Source organism: Nyctereutes procyonoides, unplaced genomic scaffold, assembly GCF_905146905.1.
Source record: "Nyctereutes procyonoides isolate TBG_1078 unplaced genomic scaffold, NYPRO_anot_genome, whole genome shotgun sequence".
Taxonomy (NCBI): Eukaryota; Metazoa; Chordata; class Mammalia; order Carnivora; family Canidae; genus Nyctereutes; species Nyctereutes procyonoides.
Genome location: NW_026575131.1, coordinates 10,495,070 through 10,516,164, shown reverse-complemented (window position 1 = coordinate 10,516,164; position 21,095 = coordinate 10,495,070). Strand labels below are relative to the sequence as shown.

General features: G+C 39.6%; 1 protein-coding gene and 1 pseudogene across 1 annotated transcript in view; both read left to right on the top strand.

Annotated features, from left to right (window-relative positions):
* The window catches only part of GRM7 (glutamate metabotropic receptor 7), an 830,764-nt gene that overhangs the window by 557,126 nt on the left and 252,543 nt on the right, over positions 1-21,095 (top strand). The window contains exon 7 of the mRNA XM_055344908.1: positions 6,866-7,005. Coding sequence (XP_055200883.1) covers positions 6,866-7,005 — 140 coding nt within the window. The remainder of the gene's footprint in view (positions 1-6,865; positions 7,006-21,095) is intronic.
* Positions 3,881-5,158, top strand: LOC129521580 (60S ribosomal protein L30-like; annotated as a pseudogene).

The following is a 21,095-nucleotide window of genomic DNA, read 5'->3' as shown; positions in this document are numbered from 1 at the left end:
TCCTTTATCAAATGTGTTATTTGCAACTATCTTCTCCCATTCCATAGGTTACCTTTTAGTTTTGTCGATTGTGAGAATTTTTTAAATTGCATATATTTCAAATAGTATTGAATCAATGTTAATTTCCTGAATTAGATCATTACATTTTGATTTGAAAAATCATCTTCTCTTCTTGTAAATAATAATCTATTTAAACCCATGTTACTGCATCAGTCATTTAGGAGTTACCTCATAGCTAGATGGAGGGAAATCATAGCCAATTTTGAAACTAATAGTTTCTTATTAATATGGAGACAAAAATGACTATATATAAAACCAGAAAAACAGTTTAACTACAAATAATCTTTTTTAATACTTTCTTCTGATTCTACAGAATCTCCTAGAATCCATAATTAAATTCCCCAGAACTAAATGCATATAAATTTTATGATTTATCAAGCAGTTCTGTTTATCATATGTGTTATGGTCAGTTTGGGTTTTGTATTCTGGTCTGTGGATATGCATAGCCATTCTTACCCTAGTAACAAAAAAAAATGATTTTGAAAAAGTCTTTGGTGACTTTGCCCTGACTCTTCTTCCAAATAATGTCTGTGGACTCATTTGGCCAAAATGATCTTTCCCACTGATGAGCCAGAGTTGCTGAGGTTATGACTGGATGCAGGGTTCATTTTTATCAAATGATTACTATGTGTCAGAACCTCTGCTAAGTACTTCACTTGCGTTGGCTTCCTTAACATTCAAAACTCCAAACTGTTTAGGTTCTCTTATATTCCCTATTTTTTTAAAGATTTTTATTTATTTATTAATAGAGACAGAGAGAGAGAGAGGCAGAGACACAGGCAGAGGGAGAAGCAGGCTCCACGCAGGGAGCCTGACGCGGGACTCGATCCCGGGTCTCCAGGATCACGTCCCGGGCTGCAGGCAGCGCTAAACCTCTGCGCCACCAGGGCTGCCCTAATTTTTTTTTTTTATAGATAAGGAGTGATTCATAGGGAAATTAAGAACCATGATGTTTTAAGGCACATAGGTACATACTTGGTGCCTTACTTGATGCTACATACTTGGTACCTGGAGTACCTAACTCCATAACTTGCTCCCTAGACTACTGTTTAAGTATCTGAGAAGAAGGGTTTAGTGCATCATTCCTGCTGACATCTTAGAATGGAGACTTTTTTTGCATGTTTTTAGGGAGGATTTTGATTTTTCTTTGTCTCAATACGTTTAATTGTCCTCTTATATTATTTTAGTTCAAAGTTTTTTGTACCCCTGGGAGTTTTGTTCCAGACCAGTAGAGTACAATTTAATAACTCTGAAATTCACATTTACTGAAGCATCATTTAGGAAATAAGAAAATGCCCTAAAAGTATTGTTATAGGTTCATCAGGTGCTTAACCTCCTTTTATGCACCAAGAGAAAAGGTGGCTAATTTTGTCTTCATTACTTACAGCCATTTTTTCCTGCATCCCAATGAATGCAATGACCTGAGCCTAAATTTGATTTAGTTATCTCTGTGTTGGCCCATCCAACTAGATGTCACTACTTGCTGATGTATATTTAACAAATTTGTAATTTCACATATCTAATCTTAGAGAATTGCTACATAGTGAAGTAGTTAAATGTATCTGTATCAAGATTGGTTAGTTTTCAGAGAACAAATTGGAGTGGGGTATGTTTTGTAAGGAAGACACATCTCATGTGTTATTCTTGAAAAATGAAGTTAGCTTTCCTGTGTTGAGAGGTGAGATCTAGGTTCCCTCCCCCTTAATTGTGTGTAAGCCTGTGATTAATACCAAAGTGACATTACGTGACTTATAAGGCATGAAAGTAATAGGGCCTCTGCCTGGTACTCTGGGGACATTAGTATTATGGAAACAGCTACCATGTTGGGAGGAAGCCAAGAACTGAAACAGGCCATGTGAGGGTATTCCAGCCATAGCCCCAGCTGATATCCCAGCTGACAGCCAGCATCAATTATCAGGCATGTGAGCTTCAGGCTGCCCCCACTGACGTGAATGGACCAGAGAGGTGATGTCCCTGCCGAGCCCAGCTCAAATTTCAAAATACAGGTCGTCATTATTTTGAGCACTAATTTTGAGGGTGGTTTGTTGAGCAGCAATAGATGATTAAACACAAATCAATGCTGTGTTTCTGGACTCTGTTTATGGAGTGGTAAAATGAGAGAAAAACCCTTCTAAATACCTTGATGCAAAGGACTCTTTTGTCATCTGGGCAGTCTAGATCCCAAATCCTTCTCTGCCCTGGAAAAAAGGAATTTCATTCAGATACTCTAATTCAGTAGAGTATACTGAAGACAAATGCCTTCTGGCATCTGGGTTCCTCTCAGTACCCCAGCTTGGTAGGTGGCTTTATTTCCTCCACAATGGTACACTAGTGTTCTGGCCCCTAGACCTGTGGAAATTTCTGCAGGGGATCACTTCTCTCTCTCTCTCTCTCTCTCTCTCTTTTTTTTTTAAGATTTATTTATTTATTTATTTATTTATTTATTTATTTATTTGAGATACAGAGAGAGAGAGAGGCAGAGACACAGGCAGAGGGAGAAACTGGCTCCATGCAGGGAGCCCGATGTGGAACTCGATCTCAGGTCTCCAGGATCAGGCCCTGGGCTGAAGGCAGCGCTAAACCGCTGAGCCACCTGAGCTGCCCTAACTTCTCTTTTGATAACTTTTTTTCTCTTCTCTGGACTTCTTTGATTTTTTTTTTTTTAATATAGTCTTCAAGTCTTTGTTGACATAATCCCCTTTATTCTCTTTCAAGAAGTTCAGGGATGCTGTTAAATAGGAGCTATGGGAAAAAAAAAAAACACAAAACCCATGGTAATAATAAGCCAGTTGCATTATAGAATTTATCAAAAAGGTCAAAGCCACACAATATGCTATTACAAGCCATCACTTAGATAAAGTATTCAGCTCTTCTGCCTTAATTTTTTTTTAAAGCATGAACTTTAATGAGAATAGAAAGGGCATGACAAGAATCATTTCTCCTAACAAAGATTGTAAGAAGAGAGAAAGATTAGGCAGTGTGTCCAATTTTGATGAATATTTAGCTGGTAAGCTAGAGATCCTTTGGAGCCTCAGGCCTCCAATATTCTTGCTCTCTCCTCTCAAACACTAAGAAAAGCTCAAGTCATATTATTTAATGAATAGAAGCTGTAGAATTACAGCAAAGCATAACATGAATCCTAGTATCCAATGTGAAAGAAAAGAAAGGTGAGCATATGAATATTAATATCTTCCTGCAAAATGATAGGATTCTCATTTTCTTGCTAATAACCTGTGGAATCCAGATTTTGTTTCTTCTCCTTATACAGAGAAGGCTCATTGAAAACAGAAAGCCAGTATTAAAAAGCTGTTTTTGTTATTGATGTTGTATGTGGTTGACTTTTTTTCTTTCTCCCTCTCTATACTGGAAAAACTTGTGTTGATTAGCATACAGAGAGGGATTAAGAGCTTTCTGTTGTGATAAAATTGGGTACCTTTCTGGGCTCTGGGGATAGGGTTCAGGTAAGACGTAGATGGAACAAATTGAAATGGTGCCCTCGGCCACACAGAGATGCACCCACTCACTCAAATTAGTGGGACCACAGCAATGTTCTTCATTGATCAGTGCTTATCCTCAGAATGGGCTCTAGGCTACTCTTTAGGAAAAAAAAAAAATTACACTCATGGAGAAATTCAAGATACCAGTTAGGAGAGACAACTTTGGTGAATTAAAGGACAGTCTGAATATCTGAAGGCAGATGTTCTGGTCTTGAGATATCAGCAAATAAAACAACGATAAAAAAGAAAGTCTTTCCTTTCTCACTCTCAGCCATCTTGGCATCTACTCTTGGTTGGGGCCGCCTCTAATCTAAGGCAGAAAGATGGTGGCTACGAAGAAGATGAAAAGGTCACTGGAGTCGATCAATTTGTTATGAAAAGTGGAAAGTGCATGCTGGAGTACAAGCAGACTCTGAAAATGATCAGACATGGCAAAACAAAACTAACCATCCTCACCAACAACTGCCAGTCTCTGAGGAAATCTGAAAGGAAGTACTATGCCCTGTTGGCCAAAACTGGTGCCTATCATCACTACAGCAGTAATAACATTGAGATGGGCACAGCATGTGGGAAATACTCCAGACTATACACACTGGTTATCATTAATGCAGGTGATTCTCGTATCATTAGAAGCATGCCAGGACAGACAGGTGAAAAGAAAATGACACAAAATTTCTCTTTAATAAAACTGGTCAGAGCTTGTTTTAAAAACAAAAACATTTTAAAAAAATCATTACTATCTATTGAGCATTTGTTACATAAAACCCATGGAACTCTGCGGTTTATATACTGTATTACTATTACATTTAATCCTCCCTAACCTTATTAGAAAGGTGTCCTTAGGGACAGTCAGAAGCTGAAGGAGAGGGACACCTAGGTGGCGCAGTGGTTGAGCATTTGCCTTTGGGTCAGGTCATGATCCCAGGGTCCTGGGATTGAGTCCCGCATTAGGCTCCCTGCGTGGAGCCTGTTTCTCCCTCTGTCTATATCTCTGCCTCTCTCTGTGTGTGTCTCATGAATAAATAATTAAAATCTTAAAAAAAAAAAAAGCTGAAGGAGAATGAATAATGTGATAAAGGTCACACATAAAAGGCGGTTCCTGGAATTTAAACCCCTTCTTGGGGATTCCAAAGCCAGTTACTAAGCACTACTCTAGTTAGCTGAGTCACTCAAGCAAGGAACTTCCCCTTTTGAACCTCAGTATACTTTGTCACCTGTAAAATTAGGAAGTTTGATGTTCTATGTCCTCCAGCTCTTTATTAGATTCATATTACTACCTTTAAAAATGCCATAAATGTAGTGGTTTAAATGACATAAATTTATGATCCTAAAATTCTCTGGTTTGAGAACCACAGGTCTCACTGGGCTTTATTAAGGTGGAGACAGGGCTAGTTCCTTCTGTAGGTTCTGGGAAAGAATCTGTGTCCTTCTTCTTTCAAGCTCATGAGGGTCACTTGTCCTCCTGGGGTCATGAACCCTTCCTCACATCACTCTAACGTCTGTTTTGACCATCACAACTCCTTCATCCTTTGATTCCTGTTTCCTCTTTCCTATAGGGACCATTGCGATTATACTGGGCTCACCCAGATAACTCAAGATAACTCTTCCCCCATCTCATGATCCCTAGTCACATCTACAAAAATCTTTCATTCTGTAAGGTAACGTTCACAGGTTTTGGGGATTAGGACATGGAAATATTTGGGGAGCTGTTATTGAGCCTACCATGAGCTCCATTTTTTTTTCATTTTCAATACCAAAGAGTCATAAAATCTTATGCTCGATTATTGTAGATAGTATGGAGTTCTTTAGCTGTTCCTGTATCCTGCCTATATGTTGGACTCCCTTTTCCACTAGAGGTAACTATACCTCTAGTTTGTAATTTTGTATGTCTCAGATGACCTAATATATTGTCACTCTGTCGGGACCCATTTCCAACTTTGTTCTTGTGTTGAGTGTGTGGCCATTCAGCATCACACCTGCTTCCTTAAGTATAGGTGCCTTTTTGTAAATACTGTTTTTAGCATATTTTCTCTCTTTCAGTTAACAGGCCTTTTTTTTCTATCCATGTTATTAATGTAAATAGCATGTTGGCCCAGCTTCTACAGAAGCTAATGACTTTGCTAACCAAATGCAGAATTTTGCCATCATTAGGATCTTAAATTTATAATGAGGATTCTCAACAGGGCTTCATGCTCATTACCTGACTTTACCCTGCCCTCTCCAACAAAAAACAGCAAAATGAACTTCTGTTCTTAGTGATTCTGTTTCAGCTTATAAATGATCCTTAACTTCCTTGTGAAAGATGGGAAATAGATCATTGTTTTCTCTGGAAAATATCAATCCAGTATTAACTTAGAGAGCAGATACCAGTCACATACCCTGAGGCCAGGTATTTATCCTTTTTCCAAGGGATTAGGAGAGAAACAGCGCTCAGCTTGCCAACTTTTGATGAATCCTTTGTCACTGTTGCTGAAAGTAACCCAAACCCACATCTTTCATTCTCTGTGTACGATCTGTCCATTCTTCCATTTGGCTAATAGTAAGGAGCTTCTCACACACATCTTTCAAAGGAAACTCTCTCTCTCTCTCTCTCTCTCTCTCTCTCTCTCTCTATCTATCTCTCTCAATAAATGTATTAGTCCTTTAAGTTGACTTCAATGTCCAATTCTGCCAAAATAATGGGTTTCATCTAAGACCCTCATTTTAAAGAAGACCCACATAGCAGATTAAGAAAAAAAAAGTAATATCTACTAAATACTTTCCAGGTATGTTGCTATGCATTTTGGACTAGTTATCATATAAATGAGAAATAATCAGCAACAAATATGTTTAAATGCAATCAATAGCCAAGTACATATTTAAGTAAACTTTTTCCTTTGGTGGTTTTTTAATTCTCTTAGATTTCCTTTTTCAAATGTATTATCTTTGAAATGGTTCTTTACTAACCACAATTGATAATTAGGTGGAAACTAAAATAATAACACAACTTAGGATGGCCTCATTTAACGCATTTAATGTTCTTCACAAGGAGAAAAGATTAGCATGAAATACTACAAAATATTGAGAAATAGAACTGTTCAAAGCAGGGAGCAGCTCACCTTTCAACCTTCTCTAGGAAGCATCCACTGGCCATAGTGATGACTTGCCCATGAGTTACACATTGCCCATTTAGGGGGAACCTATTAAATAATGGGGTATCTACTAGGTACCTTGCTCATCAGCAGGTCTCCAGACCATCACCCACGGCATAAGAGGTAGAAGGAATCTCTATTATAAAAGCTGGCATTTTTTTTTTTTGTCTTCCTCAGGGAGTGCAGGCACCCCAGTAATGTTTAACAAAAATGGGGATGCACCTGGGCGTTATGACATCTTTCAGTACCAGACCACAAACACCACCAATCCCGGTTACCGTCTGATCGGACAGTGGACAGATGAACTTCAGCTCAATGTGAGTATTACTTGTTCCTCTTCCTTTGCTGACGTGATGAGTGAACAGGCTTCTAATATGCTCAATTAGCCAAATGTTCTTGTTTTTATGGTTTGTGTGGATATACAAGTGCATATGCATCCTGTTACAATCATGTGTAGGGCTTGATAATCCATAATAATAAAAGAATGATAGTGATGATGATTGTGATGATAAAAACGTACTTTGAATTTGTGCTGGGCATTATACTCAGCATTTAGATGAATGGTCTCATTTGACCTGAGGCTTGAATTGTGTGACAAACAAGTTACTTGCTAGTGCTTTAAAATATCTTTCTCTTTAATGTCTGTAACCACCCCCTCTTCCTGTCAAATGTGACCTTGAGTAAGCAGCCACTTCCTTGTGCAAAGTTAGATAAAAGTGCACCAGCCAGAGATCATCAGGAGCTCTTCTGTAGTCAGACACAGGTTTTACACTCACTCTCTCTCTTTCTCTCTCTCCCTCTCTCCCTCTCAATAAATGTATTCGTCCTTTTAAGTTGACTTAAAAGTGTCCAATTTTGCCAAAATAATGGGTTTCATCTAAGACCCTCATTTTAAAGGTTGTCATTTATTTTATGTTGGGGGCTGAGGTGGGTGATTTTAAGGAGGTTTAGGGAAATGAGAGCTACTTTTGGTTTTGGGTCCTCTTAGGAAATAGACACAAGTTGATAGTAGTATGTCGTGATGATTTTTGCATAGGGGATGAGTCACTTAAAACAGAAACAATGGGCACTTTAGAGAACTGAAGAAGGGAGATGCTATTTTTGTGGTTGCCGAGTATCTTTGTTTCTGTCTAATTTCAGACCCAGTTGTGGATTGACCTTGCTTTTGTCTCATTCCACCATATTTAGTCATTGAATGGCTTTGTCTGATTATCATTTATATTCTGCTGAAGTTGTTTATGTTCTGTTTGGAATGTGTCTGCTTCCATGTTAGCTAATAGCCTTTTGGCCATTTAAAAAAATGTTTTAGTTTCTTAATATTTCATGTTCAACATTTAATGGTGTGCTTCTCGTAATATTTGCGCCCTACTTGAAATCATTATTAATTTAAATAAATACATCAATCTTCACAGAGAGTAAAGAACATGAGCTATGGCATCTCCACCCTTGCTGAGCCAGACATAGCTGGGGCTCAGCACACTATGCATCCCATGATTTTCCTCTCCTGGAAGGGATCTGAAATAGGTCAGGCCCCAGCCTGGTGGTTGGGGTCCTGGACCCTAGAGCAGCAGAAGTCAGAGAAGGAAGGGTGTTGCAGGACCTCTGTGCTGAGGTGTACATGATAGGGTTACACTTCCAGAGGTTCTGCATCAGGTCCCTTCCTGCCGCGGCATCATGGCTGATTATACTGGGCAAGGCTTATAAATGAGTAGAACATCCCAGCTTCATAAATATTATAGTATATACAGACACATGATTTTCTTTTGTCCAGAAGGTTCCTGAGTTACTCTGGGTTCTTCAGAGAAATGGGACCAATAGGATAGATGATAGATAGACTATAAGGAAATGGCTTCTTTAGTTACAAAGGAGGAGAAATCCCAAGATGTATAATTGGCAAGCCAGAGACCCAGGAGAGTCAGTTGTGTAAGTTCCAGTCTGAGTATGAAGTTGGGAAGACTGATGTCCCAATGGGAAGATAGGCAGAGAAGATTCTTTCTGACTCAGCCTTTTTGTTGTATTTCAGCTTTCATGGTTGTTGAGGTTGTTGCCTACTTACACAGAGGAGGGCAATCTGTTTTACTCACTGTACCAGCTTAAATATTCATCTCGTTCAGAAACACCCTCACAGACACACCTAGAATACTGCTTAACCAAATGGTTGGGTACCCAATGCACATAAAATGAACCATCCCAGGCCCTATCCCAAGAAATTCCTTCTAATACCTCTTACAAAGCTGAGAATTAGGCCGTTAGCTTTTATCAGTGTATATCTTTAGAAGGCACTTTGGAAATTATTGAGAGCAGGGCTTCTTGAGAGTGTAATACAGAATTAATGTCATAGTGGTAGGGAGTTTGGGCCATGGTTTCTCAGAGAGCATTGCTCATAAGTGGGGGATGAAGAGAGGGTTGTTGAGGCCACAGCAGGCCGGCTACCTCATTTGCACATTGCTCTGGCCTAGTAATATTTATACCTGTCCAGTTCTCCCTCTCCTGAGATCTCCCATCCAAGTGAGCTCACATAATGATTAGGTCCAAATGATTGTGATCTGGCATCCAAGAATGGATGGAGCCAGACAGCAAGTGCCAGCCATGCCTGGGATGAATGCTGAGTACTAGAGGCAAAGAAAAAGCTAAAATTATCCTGAGCTTAAAGCATACCAAACTTGTGAGCAAAAAGAGGAAATGAATGTAAACCAAGCAAACAAAATTCAACAGGTAAACTCAAGGGGGTAGTAATCAAAAGCAGAATCAAAATAGCAGAGCCCAGCTTACATACCCAGAGTGTGTCTTGAATGGGTGTTGCCTGTGGAGTACAAAGATGGATCAACCAGAACGAAAGAGAATCAAGGTCGGTCGTATACATGTGAACTGCTCAAGGCTAATTGTAAGACACACAAGATTATATAGGTGTGCTAATCTTTGCTAGCCTAACCCCCTGCACCAGTGTTAAAATCCTGGCATGTGTGATTTGTCCACGTCCAAAAGAATCCCAACCAGACTTCACCAACTTCAGATATTACCTGGGAATTCTTAAGCCCACAGTTTTTAAGAACCAACATCAACACCAATTTTATTTTTCTTTACTTAGTTTGCATTTTATCCTTCATAAGAATTGCATTTGATTAGTCATTTAGCAGGTTTTTGTCTCTTTGTATGTATGTATGTATTTAAGGTTTTATTTATTCATCAGAGACACACAGAGAGAGGCAGAGACATAGAGGGAGAAGCAGGCTCCATGCAAAGAGCCCCATGCAGGACTTGTCCCAGGATCCCAGGATCACACCCTGAGCTGAAGGCAGAGGCTTAACTTTAGCCTCTGAGGCACCCAGGCATCCCTCATCTCTTTGTTTTTAATGCATCTCTGATGCGATAGGCATTTTAAGTGGCAGTGGGTACACAGAGGGGGGAAGAAAACAAATGTGGTCCCTGTTCTCACAAAATTGATGATCTAGGATTGAAAGTGCACGATACACAAGTAAACAGATGTGTATACGGAAATTTGAAAGTGTGAGAAGAGGCATGGAGCAAGGAGTATAATGGGGGTTGGAGAGAAACCTCCCAGATGAGAAGCCAGCCTTGTGGAGTGATCCACCAAGCAGGTGAGGAGGCTGCAATGGCAAAGGCATGACTAAGGGAGAGGAGGAGGTGTGGTAGGAGAGGTCAGAGTCATTGATAAGACACAGAGAGTGAAGTCCCTTGCAGGCTATGCTCAAACATTTTTCAATTTCATTCTGAGTGCATTTAAAAGCCATTGAGGAGTATAAAACAAAGGAATGACTGAATCAAATTTAGGAATAAAAAATTATTTTGTCTGCTAGGAAGGTGATGAATCGGGAGGGGCAAGACTGGCAGAAGAAAGCCAAGTGTGAATTGATTTCAGCTGGCCAGTAAAATATGGGGACTAGTGAAGGCATTCTTAAACTGCAGCAAATAGCAGGATCATCTGGAGCCTTTGTGAATACACAATTTCTGGGCCCCACAGTCAGGATTTCTGGTTCATGTGATGTCTTTCTCGATGGAATGGGGGCAGCGATGGAGGGGAAGCCATTGCTGCCTGCTGGGGGAAAGGATTCCCCAGAGGCAAAACAAAGGAGATAGAAGTTTATTGCATACACCACAAGGGAGTGGTGGTTAGGCCAGCAAAGGAGAGCCTGTCTGCAACCAGGCAGTGGGTAGGTGGGAGTTGTTTTTAAAGGGGAAAGGTGAAGAGGGATGGGGACATATGGAACCATGCCTGGTTGTTAAGTAACCCATTGATCAGGTAGGGCCTATGGATATCTTGAGGTGGGTCCCCTGATAGGCCTGTCTCTATTCCACCAGGGACTTGTTGGGGGCCCTTTTGCCTTGATGGAGTTTCGATCGTTCTGAAAAGCATCCTCTACTCAGAAGGTCTCCGAGTGGGAGGAGGCTCACATACTTGCTTTTCTAAGAGTCTGTGTGTGATGCTGATGGCACTTTGGGATCCACTGGCTTAGAGTATGGTAATGGCAGGGCTATGAAATGAGTAGGAATATGTGAGGGTTGCACATATAATGTATGTGTGTATATATTTACATAGACGTATCTTAGAAGAAGAATAATAATGTAATGTCATGATGCATTTGGTGTTGGGATTGAAGGAAAAATAAGAATCAAAAGTGAACCCCATGCTTACAGCTGAAGTGGCTGTGTAGATGGTAGCCACATAAGATTAGGAAGGCTGCCTAGAGTGGGCGGGAGAAGGGGATAAAATTGAGAAGCCTAAATTAGTGTTCTTAAGTGTATGAGAGCTAAAATGAACTGGATATAAGTCTGAAGCTCAGAAAAGAGTTCTCCTTTACAGTTAATTAAAAAAAAAAAAAACCCAACCAGTTGTTAACCTATTTAAATAGGTTAGGATTTAACATTTAAATCCATTAAAAAAAGAGAAAAGAGAATAGCCAAGAACCTAAGGTCTTGAAAGCCTCATAGGAAATGGTACAGTTCCATTCCAACTACTCATTCAAATGTTACCCAACTTAAAATACTATTTCATTAGCCCGGAAAGTTAGAGCAAACATACACTTTGGCTTTTGTTTTTGTTCATGGAAGCTAGATATAGCATTAGGGGGGAACGTTTTTTTATTCTACTTTTTCATGCAGAAAGTGCTGTGTTCTGAAGAGCAGACGAGACACCTGAATTCTCACATGGATCCAGTAGTGTATGCTTGATCCTACATGCAATTGAAGGTATAGATGACTAAGCCAGGAAGCTGGCGGTTTTCAGAATGAGGGGGTGGGTTAATTTAATTTAGGATGGCTGCTAAGATAACTAACTGGCCTTGACAGGTAATTGAATACCCTCTTGATGCCTTTTATGGGATCCTTAGGATATCAGTAAGTTGAATTTACATCACAAAGGAAAGACAGAAGAGGAGATAAGTACCCAGAGGGCACTCCTACACCCTATCCAGGACAGCTGGACAGCCGGAGCCTTGGCCCAGGCAGCCTAGGCAATGCTTGGTGTCTTACCCAACATCACCCTGTCCATAAAGTTCCTTTTGTTATAATCATTCTGACTCAGTTAAAAATTCTATTAAGAGTGTAATTCAGGCAAACTTAGTTTTGTAGGTTTGCTTTCTTCCAGTCAACAGAACAAAACAAAGCATTTCAAGTGACAAGTGTACTTCTCCTCATTTACAAAGACTCAGGGGTACTCTTTCAATCCCCAGTTAGATCATCTCTAGCAAATGAAATTTTCACAAGCACTTTCTCTGTGGTCAGTAATTGCAAATGAGTTTCTGAGCCAAGAAATCAGAGTTCTAAGAAACCAGCCTATCGACCAGACTGCTCTGCTGTTCTGTATCCAATCCTCCAGAGTTCAGGTGCCTAAGACGGTGTGGTCTGTTAGAGAATGCCATTGTGCACCCTCCAGCCTGCCAGACTATAGCCCCAGGGTCTGTCTCCTCTGTGGGCTAAGAGATGATGGGCACAGTTTGCTACTAGGATATTTCTACATGAACAAGAATTCATTGGAAGGAATTCATAAAGAGCAAAGCCATTTACTCTCCCCATTGTGACCTCCACTGAAATAATCCACTTATTTTCTCAGGTTTGTACTCTACCACACTAGAGATTCTGTGAAACATTATGCCTGGTGGAAAAGCAGGAAAAGGGATAATGCAACAAATAGACATCTGCAGTGTGTCAGAAAGGATGAGAGCTAATGGATATGCTAAGATAAAGAAGGGGCAGGCCCTGCAGCTGGTGTTCCCTGAGTAGGATAAAGGGTCCGTAATGAATATATTGCATTTAAAGGGCCTAAATATTATATAATTTAATTTTTATATTTATGTTTGATTTATATTTGAATTGGACTTTGAAAGATAAATCATGTTCCCAGGATGAAGAAGAAAACAAAATGCTTTAAAATGCATAATGCATCACCATTTAAAAATTGGCATATTGGGGGACACCTAGGTGGCTCAGTGGTTGAGTGTCTGCCTTCCACTCAGGTCTCGATCCCAGGGTCCTGGGATCGAGTCCTGCATCAGGCTCCCTGCATGGAGCCTGCTTCTCCCTCTGCCTGTGTCTCTGCCTCTCTCTCACTGTGTCTCCCATGAATAAATAAAATCCTTAAAAAAAATTGGCATAGGGGAATATGTCAGGAACAAGGCAAAAATAAAAATAGGTGCTTTTACAAATTCTAAATGTATGATATGAGGTAAACTCTACATTTGTTATGTGTTTTAGAAATAAAGATAACTTTTGTCATCTTTCATTTATTTGCAATAAGTAGGGAATTACATGTGCCCAAAATATTAAATTTTCAAGTAACTGAAATGATTTCAAATCCCAAAATGTTAGAGTCTAAAAACAACAAGCATTCTTAGTAAGCATCTTCCTACAGGCAATTGCACTCCTTTTACATAAAAGGCTCTGAATGGATATACTTAAACTTTTCTGGATCCACAGTCATCTGCCATTCTGTAAAGTAGTCCAGTTTGGGGATCTTGTGAGGTATGTGAGACTTGTGAGCTTTTTAAGTGATTTGTTCCCTGTTTAACTTATTTTCCACCTAGAGACTAAAAGCTCCTGGAAGGTAGAATCCAAAATTTAGTCATTGTTTTACATATCTCCTAGCAAAGTACCTGCCACATGGTAGGCATTTGGGGTCTTTGTTGATAAATAAAACCATGTCAAATGAGTATGAACTCTTTTTAATGATGGACATTACCTATAGCAACCAGCAACTCCCTCCTTATGGGAGGAGCACCCAAGTTTCCTTTTAGCCATGTGGTTTGTCCTGGAGAGTTCCCAACACCAGGGGTGGGATCTGATTCTGTTTAAGCCAATTGCCAGGGCCATCATAATGGGACGGGTGCCAAACTAAGCCTGTCCAATAGAATGAACCACTAGACATCTGCTGGCTAATCTGGAATACCAAGAAGCTCTTGTCTATGTGGGTGTGACCCTCCAAAGCCACAGGGAGCCATTTGGAGGCCACAGTGCAGGAGCTCTAGGGAAAGGGTCAAAACTTGGACAGAAAAACTAGGTCTAGCTCACAACATTTGAGTCCTAGGAAACCATTTATAATGTTCTCTGAATTGTTTCATTATCAAGACGTTAAGGGAATTTAAGTATGATACTTTTTACTTGCAATCTCATTCACTGTAGCCATAAAAAATTTTTAAAATACTTTTTTTTATAAATATGCCCAGATCAGAAAAGAAAAAGGGCCTATCCTCAATAAGCAGAATTTTTTCACATTTCATTAAATTTAGGTGATCAAAATGTAATTTTAAATGTTGAGCTTTTTTTTGTTAAATATTGAATCTTCCATAGCGCTTAGAATTTTGGCTCTCAGAGGCATCTGAAGACATGAAAAGTACGGTTGATTACAGAAATTATTGTTTAATCAAATTATATATGCTACAATCAATACTTACTTACACCTGCCTATAAAAGTACTAATCACACTATTGTTTCATAATTGCAACAGTAAAAATGTTTTAAAAATCTAATCACACTGATAATTTAGAGTATTGCATGAGCTGTGAGGTAATGGATAACCATAATCAAAGCAATGTTAACAAGGAAAAAATATAGATATATATAAGTTGTCAAAACTTAGAACTTCTTCAGCTTCAGTTTATAGTCTTCTTTTATAGAATCACCTTATTGCTCATCATAATTAATAGCACTCATCTTACAATTTTTAGTTTTCCTGTTAGGACTATAGGTTTCGAAGCAGACCTGATTAAATGGATCTGAGTGTCTGTTCCACTACTTACTAGCTATAAAGCAGGGTTATAGTAGCATGAATTTCATAAGGTTATTGTTAGAATTAAATGTGTGATATATGTAACATACTTAAAACAGTGCCTGGCACTTAGTAAATATTCAGCAAATGTTAGCCACAGCAGCAACAATAATTCAATATCCTTAGTTTATGACATCATCTGTAACTGCTCAAAATGTCAGTTTCTAGTGCATAGCTACATTATTTTTTATACCCCAGCAGCCAACATAATGCTTGACATATAAAAATGGCTTGTTCTATATTAACTAGATGAGGAGATGAACAGACCATTGAATTACACTATAAAGTACCTAAGAATGAGGATTATCATTTTTAATGTAGAATTCCCAGTGTCTGTTGGATGAATGGGTAAGAGGATTTATCCAAAGTTCTACCCTAGTCAGCAATTCCATATGATTTAGGGATCCATCCAAGAACTTGATTTACCAGACAGGTTCCAGGTTCCATTTTATAAGTGGTACGTAGGCTTGTTCAAATTGCGAAGATGGACTATTTTCCTCTCTTTGGAGAAAGGGAGATAGAAGATGGTTTTAGATTTATTTCAGTTGATCTTTATTTTTTTTTTAATTTTTTATTTATTTATGATAGTCACAGAGAGAGAGAGAGAGAGAGGCAGAGACACAGGCTGAGGGAGAAGCAGGCTCCACGCACCGGGAGCCCGACGTGGGATTCGATCCCGGGTCTCCAGGATCGCGCCCTGGGCCAAAGGCAGGCGCTAAACCGCTGGCGCCACCCAGGGATCCCTCAGTTGATCTTTAGTTTTGAAACCTACCAGTGGCTATTGAGAACATGGGGTGACGTTACTATCCTGAGGTATGAGGTGGGAGAGTCACCAACTACTTTTGTATTGCTGAAAGTAACTTAAAAATCAAGCCGTTGATGCTGGTCCCATCTGCCACCTGCTTCTCTACCCTTTAATGCTACTTTAGTGAAGGAGTCATAACAGCAAAGGATTTTGGATCAGAGGATCTAGTTTATAATCATACTCTTTGCAGTTACTAGATCTGTGACCAGGACACAGAAGGCTTCCCCGAAAAGGTGACCTTTAACCTGAGACCAGGGTGATGAGGGTTCTTTGCATTTGTGAGCATCTCTGAATCTTACAATAAACTATAGTTGTCAGCTAGCTTAAGACAAGAAACCCCAAACTGAGTACAGATAGCATATATGTTTAAAAAATTTATCACTTGGCAATATTTTAGAAATCAAGAAATGTCATAAGAACTATATTTGGGGCTGTTCTTTTAAAAATCTGAAAGTCTGGCAATACATGCCCTTATCCCATGCTGTAACAGGTGTCTGGACCAAAGCAGCAGCTGCCCACTTCAGACAAGGAATATAGTCTCCCAGGTTCCCACAGAGCCCACCACTACCTTACTGCCATTGGCGTTGTGCTTCATTCACCTAATCTAGATTTAGAGTAGATTCTGAGTTATTTCCACTAATTGGGTTTGAACATATGCTTGCCTTTTTTCTCTGGAAATTGGTTTTTTTAAAATCAACAATGATATGTCAATAGTATCAATGACCCAAAACACCTGTGAGTCTGTAAAAACACCTTATATAAAGGGTCAGGAAATGCAGCTTTCAAGAGAAGGTGTCTCAGGAAAGACAGAGCTTCTGTTTGGAAATGTGTATTTGTATATATTCTGAAACATATTGAAAATTAAAGAAACAGATCATCGTTGTTTTGTCACCATTTTTCTAGTAGTCGATGGTGTATAACTGTGTTCAGTCTATGAATGTCTGGAAGATTAATAGTATTTATAATTATCAATATGGCTCCACAAACATGTAAATAGAGAACTCTAAATCCCTATTTTTTTTTCATTTGGCATTGTAGGCATTCATCCAAATGACTTCATGTTTCTGGATATACAACTCTGTTCTATAGGGAAATTGTGGAATTTCATTAGTATGTGCATTTTGAACTCAGGCATCATACATAGGCAAGAAGATGTAATCAGAAGAAGTGGAGATGGTTCAACTGTTATAACGGGGGTGAGGTGCAGGGGGTGGGGGGCTCTCAGAAATTGCTATCAATCCAAAAGTACAAAAAGGAAAGAGCTGAGTTTATATATGGTCTGCCCAGCTTTCCACCCTATGAAGCCAAAAATTCTAGAATGACCTGATTATGTTAAAATTAAAATATAGGAATTAGATTTGAAATGTTTTCCAACAAATGGGAGATAGTCTTATAAAGGGAGGCAGTGTCAGAGGGCCTGAGCTAGAGTCCTGCCTTTGCCACTTATTGCTTAAGCAAATCATTTAACATCTCTGAACCACAGTTCCCTTATGTATTTAAAATAAAGTGAAGTCAAGCAAAACAGCTACTTCACAAGAACACTTTGAGAATAAATTGCAATAATTTTCCTGATATAAGAAAGCCTGTGACATTTGTGGTTGTGCTTCTTTTATTAGTTTTTTTTTTTTTTTTATCAGTGCCATTAATAATAACCAGAAATTTAGTGGCTGAAAACAACACAAAAGAATCCTCTTAGAGGTCAGAAGTCAACATGGGTCTCACTGGGCTAAAATCAACATGTCACCAGGGCCGTGTTTCCTTCTGGAAGCTCTAGGTGATAACATGTTTCTTGCTCATTCATATTGTTGGCAGTAATCAGTTCTTTGTGTTATGGGACTGAGGTCTCTTTCTTCACCAGCAGCTGGGGGTTGATCCCACCTTCTAGAGGGTGTCTTGATGCATTGGTGTGTGGCCCTCTCCTTCCTCAAAGCCCACTAGGGCAGCTCGAGCCTCCCTCCCTCATGCTTCCAGTCTTTCCTGCCTTCTCTATCAGAGTTCTATGTCTCTCACTGATCCCTGTGCCTTCCTCTTCCACTTTGAAGGGCCAATGTGGGGCCCATCCAGATAATCCAGAATAATCTATTTTGAAGGTCTGGAATCCTATTTCATCTATAAGAGCCCCTTTTGTCAGGTAAGGTAACATATTCACAGGCTTAAGAAATTGGGTTGTAGAAAACTTTGGGTCAAGGTGGGGCAGATAATTTGCCTAACCACAGTTCTTTAACCGCATAACTCTTTCTATGAAGTCTATAACATCCATATTAAATTCCCATTATTCATAAATAGGGAGTTAATGTAGTTGTGTATAGGAGTTTTATGGATAGGAGTTTTATGCAGTTCTGTATACTTCAGCACCTTTGGTTTCTAATTGAGCTTATCTGTTTGATTGATAATTTTTCTCATCATAATTCTGGAAAAGTCTGGGAAAGAACCGATAAGAGCCTGAATTAATGGGTATAAGACCGAATCATCCTCAAGTGAGGAGGCAAAATCAAAGATTAACAGGAAGGGTGAGTAATGGCAGCACAACAAGAGACTTAGCTCAGCTCCAAAAGGGAATTCTGTGACCTCTAACTTTTTCTTAAGCAGATGACATGGCCCAACCTGCTGAAATTAAGTGGAACTCCCAAAAGGGTAATGAGAGAGGAGGCTTCATCTTACATCAACTCACTTTCTTTTTACATTTGTCGGGAGGTAATAATTTGACAATACTGATGTTTCCTGGCTATCCTACCCCCAATTAATTCATCTTTTAATTCTCAGTGTTAACCTAGAAGATTAATCCTTTTAACCTTTTATTCTTATTTTAGCTCCTAAATTCCTGGGCATTTTGTTTTGATTGCATTAGTTCTCTTTAAGTGGTAGAGCAGAAATGCAGAGAAATAATAGATGGGCAGTTCTTTATGATGCTAAACGTAAAGTTGCCATATGAACTAGCAATTCCACTCCTAGGTATATATCTCTGATTTTCTCCGGCCCATGAAAGACCATGAGGCAGTAGATATACAGTAGTAGCCTGGTATGTGAGGTACTAATTGCCAGCTCCCTCACAGAGTTACCAACATAGCCTGGTGATACAACAAGGTCACATTTACCATTTACTGCAATAAGGAGGCCACCACATTTCTAGAGTCTTTGTAGCCTCTCAAGAAAGAAAGGGCAAGGGCAGATCCTTCTATAATTTGGGTGTCTGAATCAAGGTACTTCTTTCAGAATTGAGCAAAGTGTGTGATATTATAGCTTCGTGTTGGTGGACACAGCGAGGAGAGTTGGGGAGTGTGTCTCTTTGAGTAAACAGTTGTTTAATGGGAGGATTTGAATTTGAGCCCATAGAGTGATATGTGATCCCCAAATAGGACAACTTCCCCTATGGCAATTTATTTTCCTGGTAATAGGATGATCAATCTTATGTTCAAATAGATGGATTTTTAGGAAGTTCCTGAAATAGACTACAAAAATATCTGCAATTTTATCTTCCTGATCAAGATTTTCTGGAATTACAGAACCATTATTAGTGTAGACAGTTGGAGTGTCCTTGATCCTTGCATGCAAGATGTTCTAAAGAGGTGGACTAAGTTAAGATGTTTTCATCTGCAATAAGCCAGCTGTGTGCAGTTATCCTCAGTGGAGTTCGGTGACACCTAGCAAGGGGCTGTTTGATTGCATCACTTCTGCCCACATGTAGGGATAATTCTTGCTCAAATGTCATAGGCCATGCTAGAAAGTCTGCCTTTCCCATTCTCTCCCAGTCTTCAGAACCAGAATAGCACAGACACTAAGCTATGTCATCCCAACCTACTCCACTTGCTTAAGGAAACCACCTCCATAACTGATGATATTAAAGTCATCCTCTGTTTAAATTAGTGTCTGTGTCCTACAGAAGGGCTGTAGTCTGAAAGAGTTCACTTTCCTGGTTACTGCCCTTGAAGCCCCCACCCCCAGTGTGCTCAGGTAAGCACTGCCATCCATAGGGATGCGTTGCTAAAGCCATCTTTCTTTCTAGCACTTTATGTGGCAGCATGTCTACAAATAGCTTCTGCAAAAATTCTACAGTTGAGAGTCACAAACCCTCCCCACACAAAATGTGAATGAGCAAAGACCCTCCCAAGCCCTCAGTAATTTTGTGCATGTTTACAAATGTGTTTCCCATGCCTGGGAACAGATTCTAGTTAGTCTTTCCATGGCCGCACAGATTATTTCCCATTGTTAAGAATAAAGTGGCTTCGGTGGGTTTTTGACCGCAGAGCTTACCCTCTTTCATTCGATTCATTGCGGAGCTCGTGAGAAATCTCTGTTCTTCTTGGAAAATGAGGTGTGGAGAGCCTGGAAGTGGTGGTCTTCCAGCTGCACCCTTTGTCCTCTTTCTTCAAAGTTATCTTGCCTGCCACTCAGACACAGTTCTCCAGCCAATAGGTGTTCATTCTTTCCAACCTCTTCAAACAAACACTCAACTATTCAGATGTGGGTGGTGTTTTCAATTGCCCTACTTAATAATCCTCCCCAATATGACAGTGAGAAAGAAGTAACAAGCTCAGAACAAGGAGGGCAGAAAAGATGCGGGAGGAAAATACAAAGAACTCTAAACTTCTCATAAATAACAAATGCATTCTTGATTTATTGTGTGGTGATACTGTAACAGAGCCTTCACAATGACTGAATAGGACATGAGGGCCTTTATCTTAGCAGGGAACATGATGCCTGCCATTTGAAATCACGCTCTGAAAGCCGACTTTAACACATTGATGGATATGCGTTGGAAAGGTAAGTGGCTCTTTGAAATTGCCCTGAAATCATTTATGCTTCAATAAGAAGCTAGCAGCGAAGTTGGTAAATAATCGGTTACGTGATTTGTGCGCGTATTTCCCAATAGTTAATTTTTGCCATTAAAGGTATAGATCACTTTGGCTATAAATGCCAGTTTACAGGATTCAATCAAGAGTGGCAGATTAGACTGTCAGGAGTCTGGCAAGAAGGGGTGGAACCAATAGCTCTTCTTTCTCATCACTGTTATTGTTACACAAATGAGTGTCATCGCCTATAATGAAAAGAAGCTCCAGAGGAAGACTAACTGATTTGCCTTGTACCCATTAACTTACAGCATTGTTGGAAAACTGTTGAAGATTTCCTGGATGCCTTGCAAATGTCACTGTCAAGCATCTTATTAGGCATATCTAGTATTGTGAGTGTTTTTTATAAAGGAGTAGTCAAGATTTAGGGACTCCTGCTGAAATCAGCCTACTTTCACTGGTCTCTGCTCTATGTTTAATTTTCTTAAAAAAACACCTGGAGCTAAAGAGACTGATAGGATTATTTTTAAATGG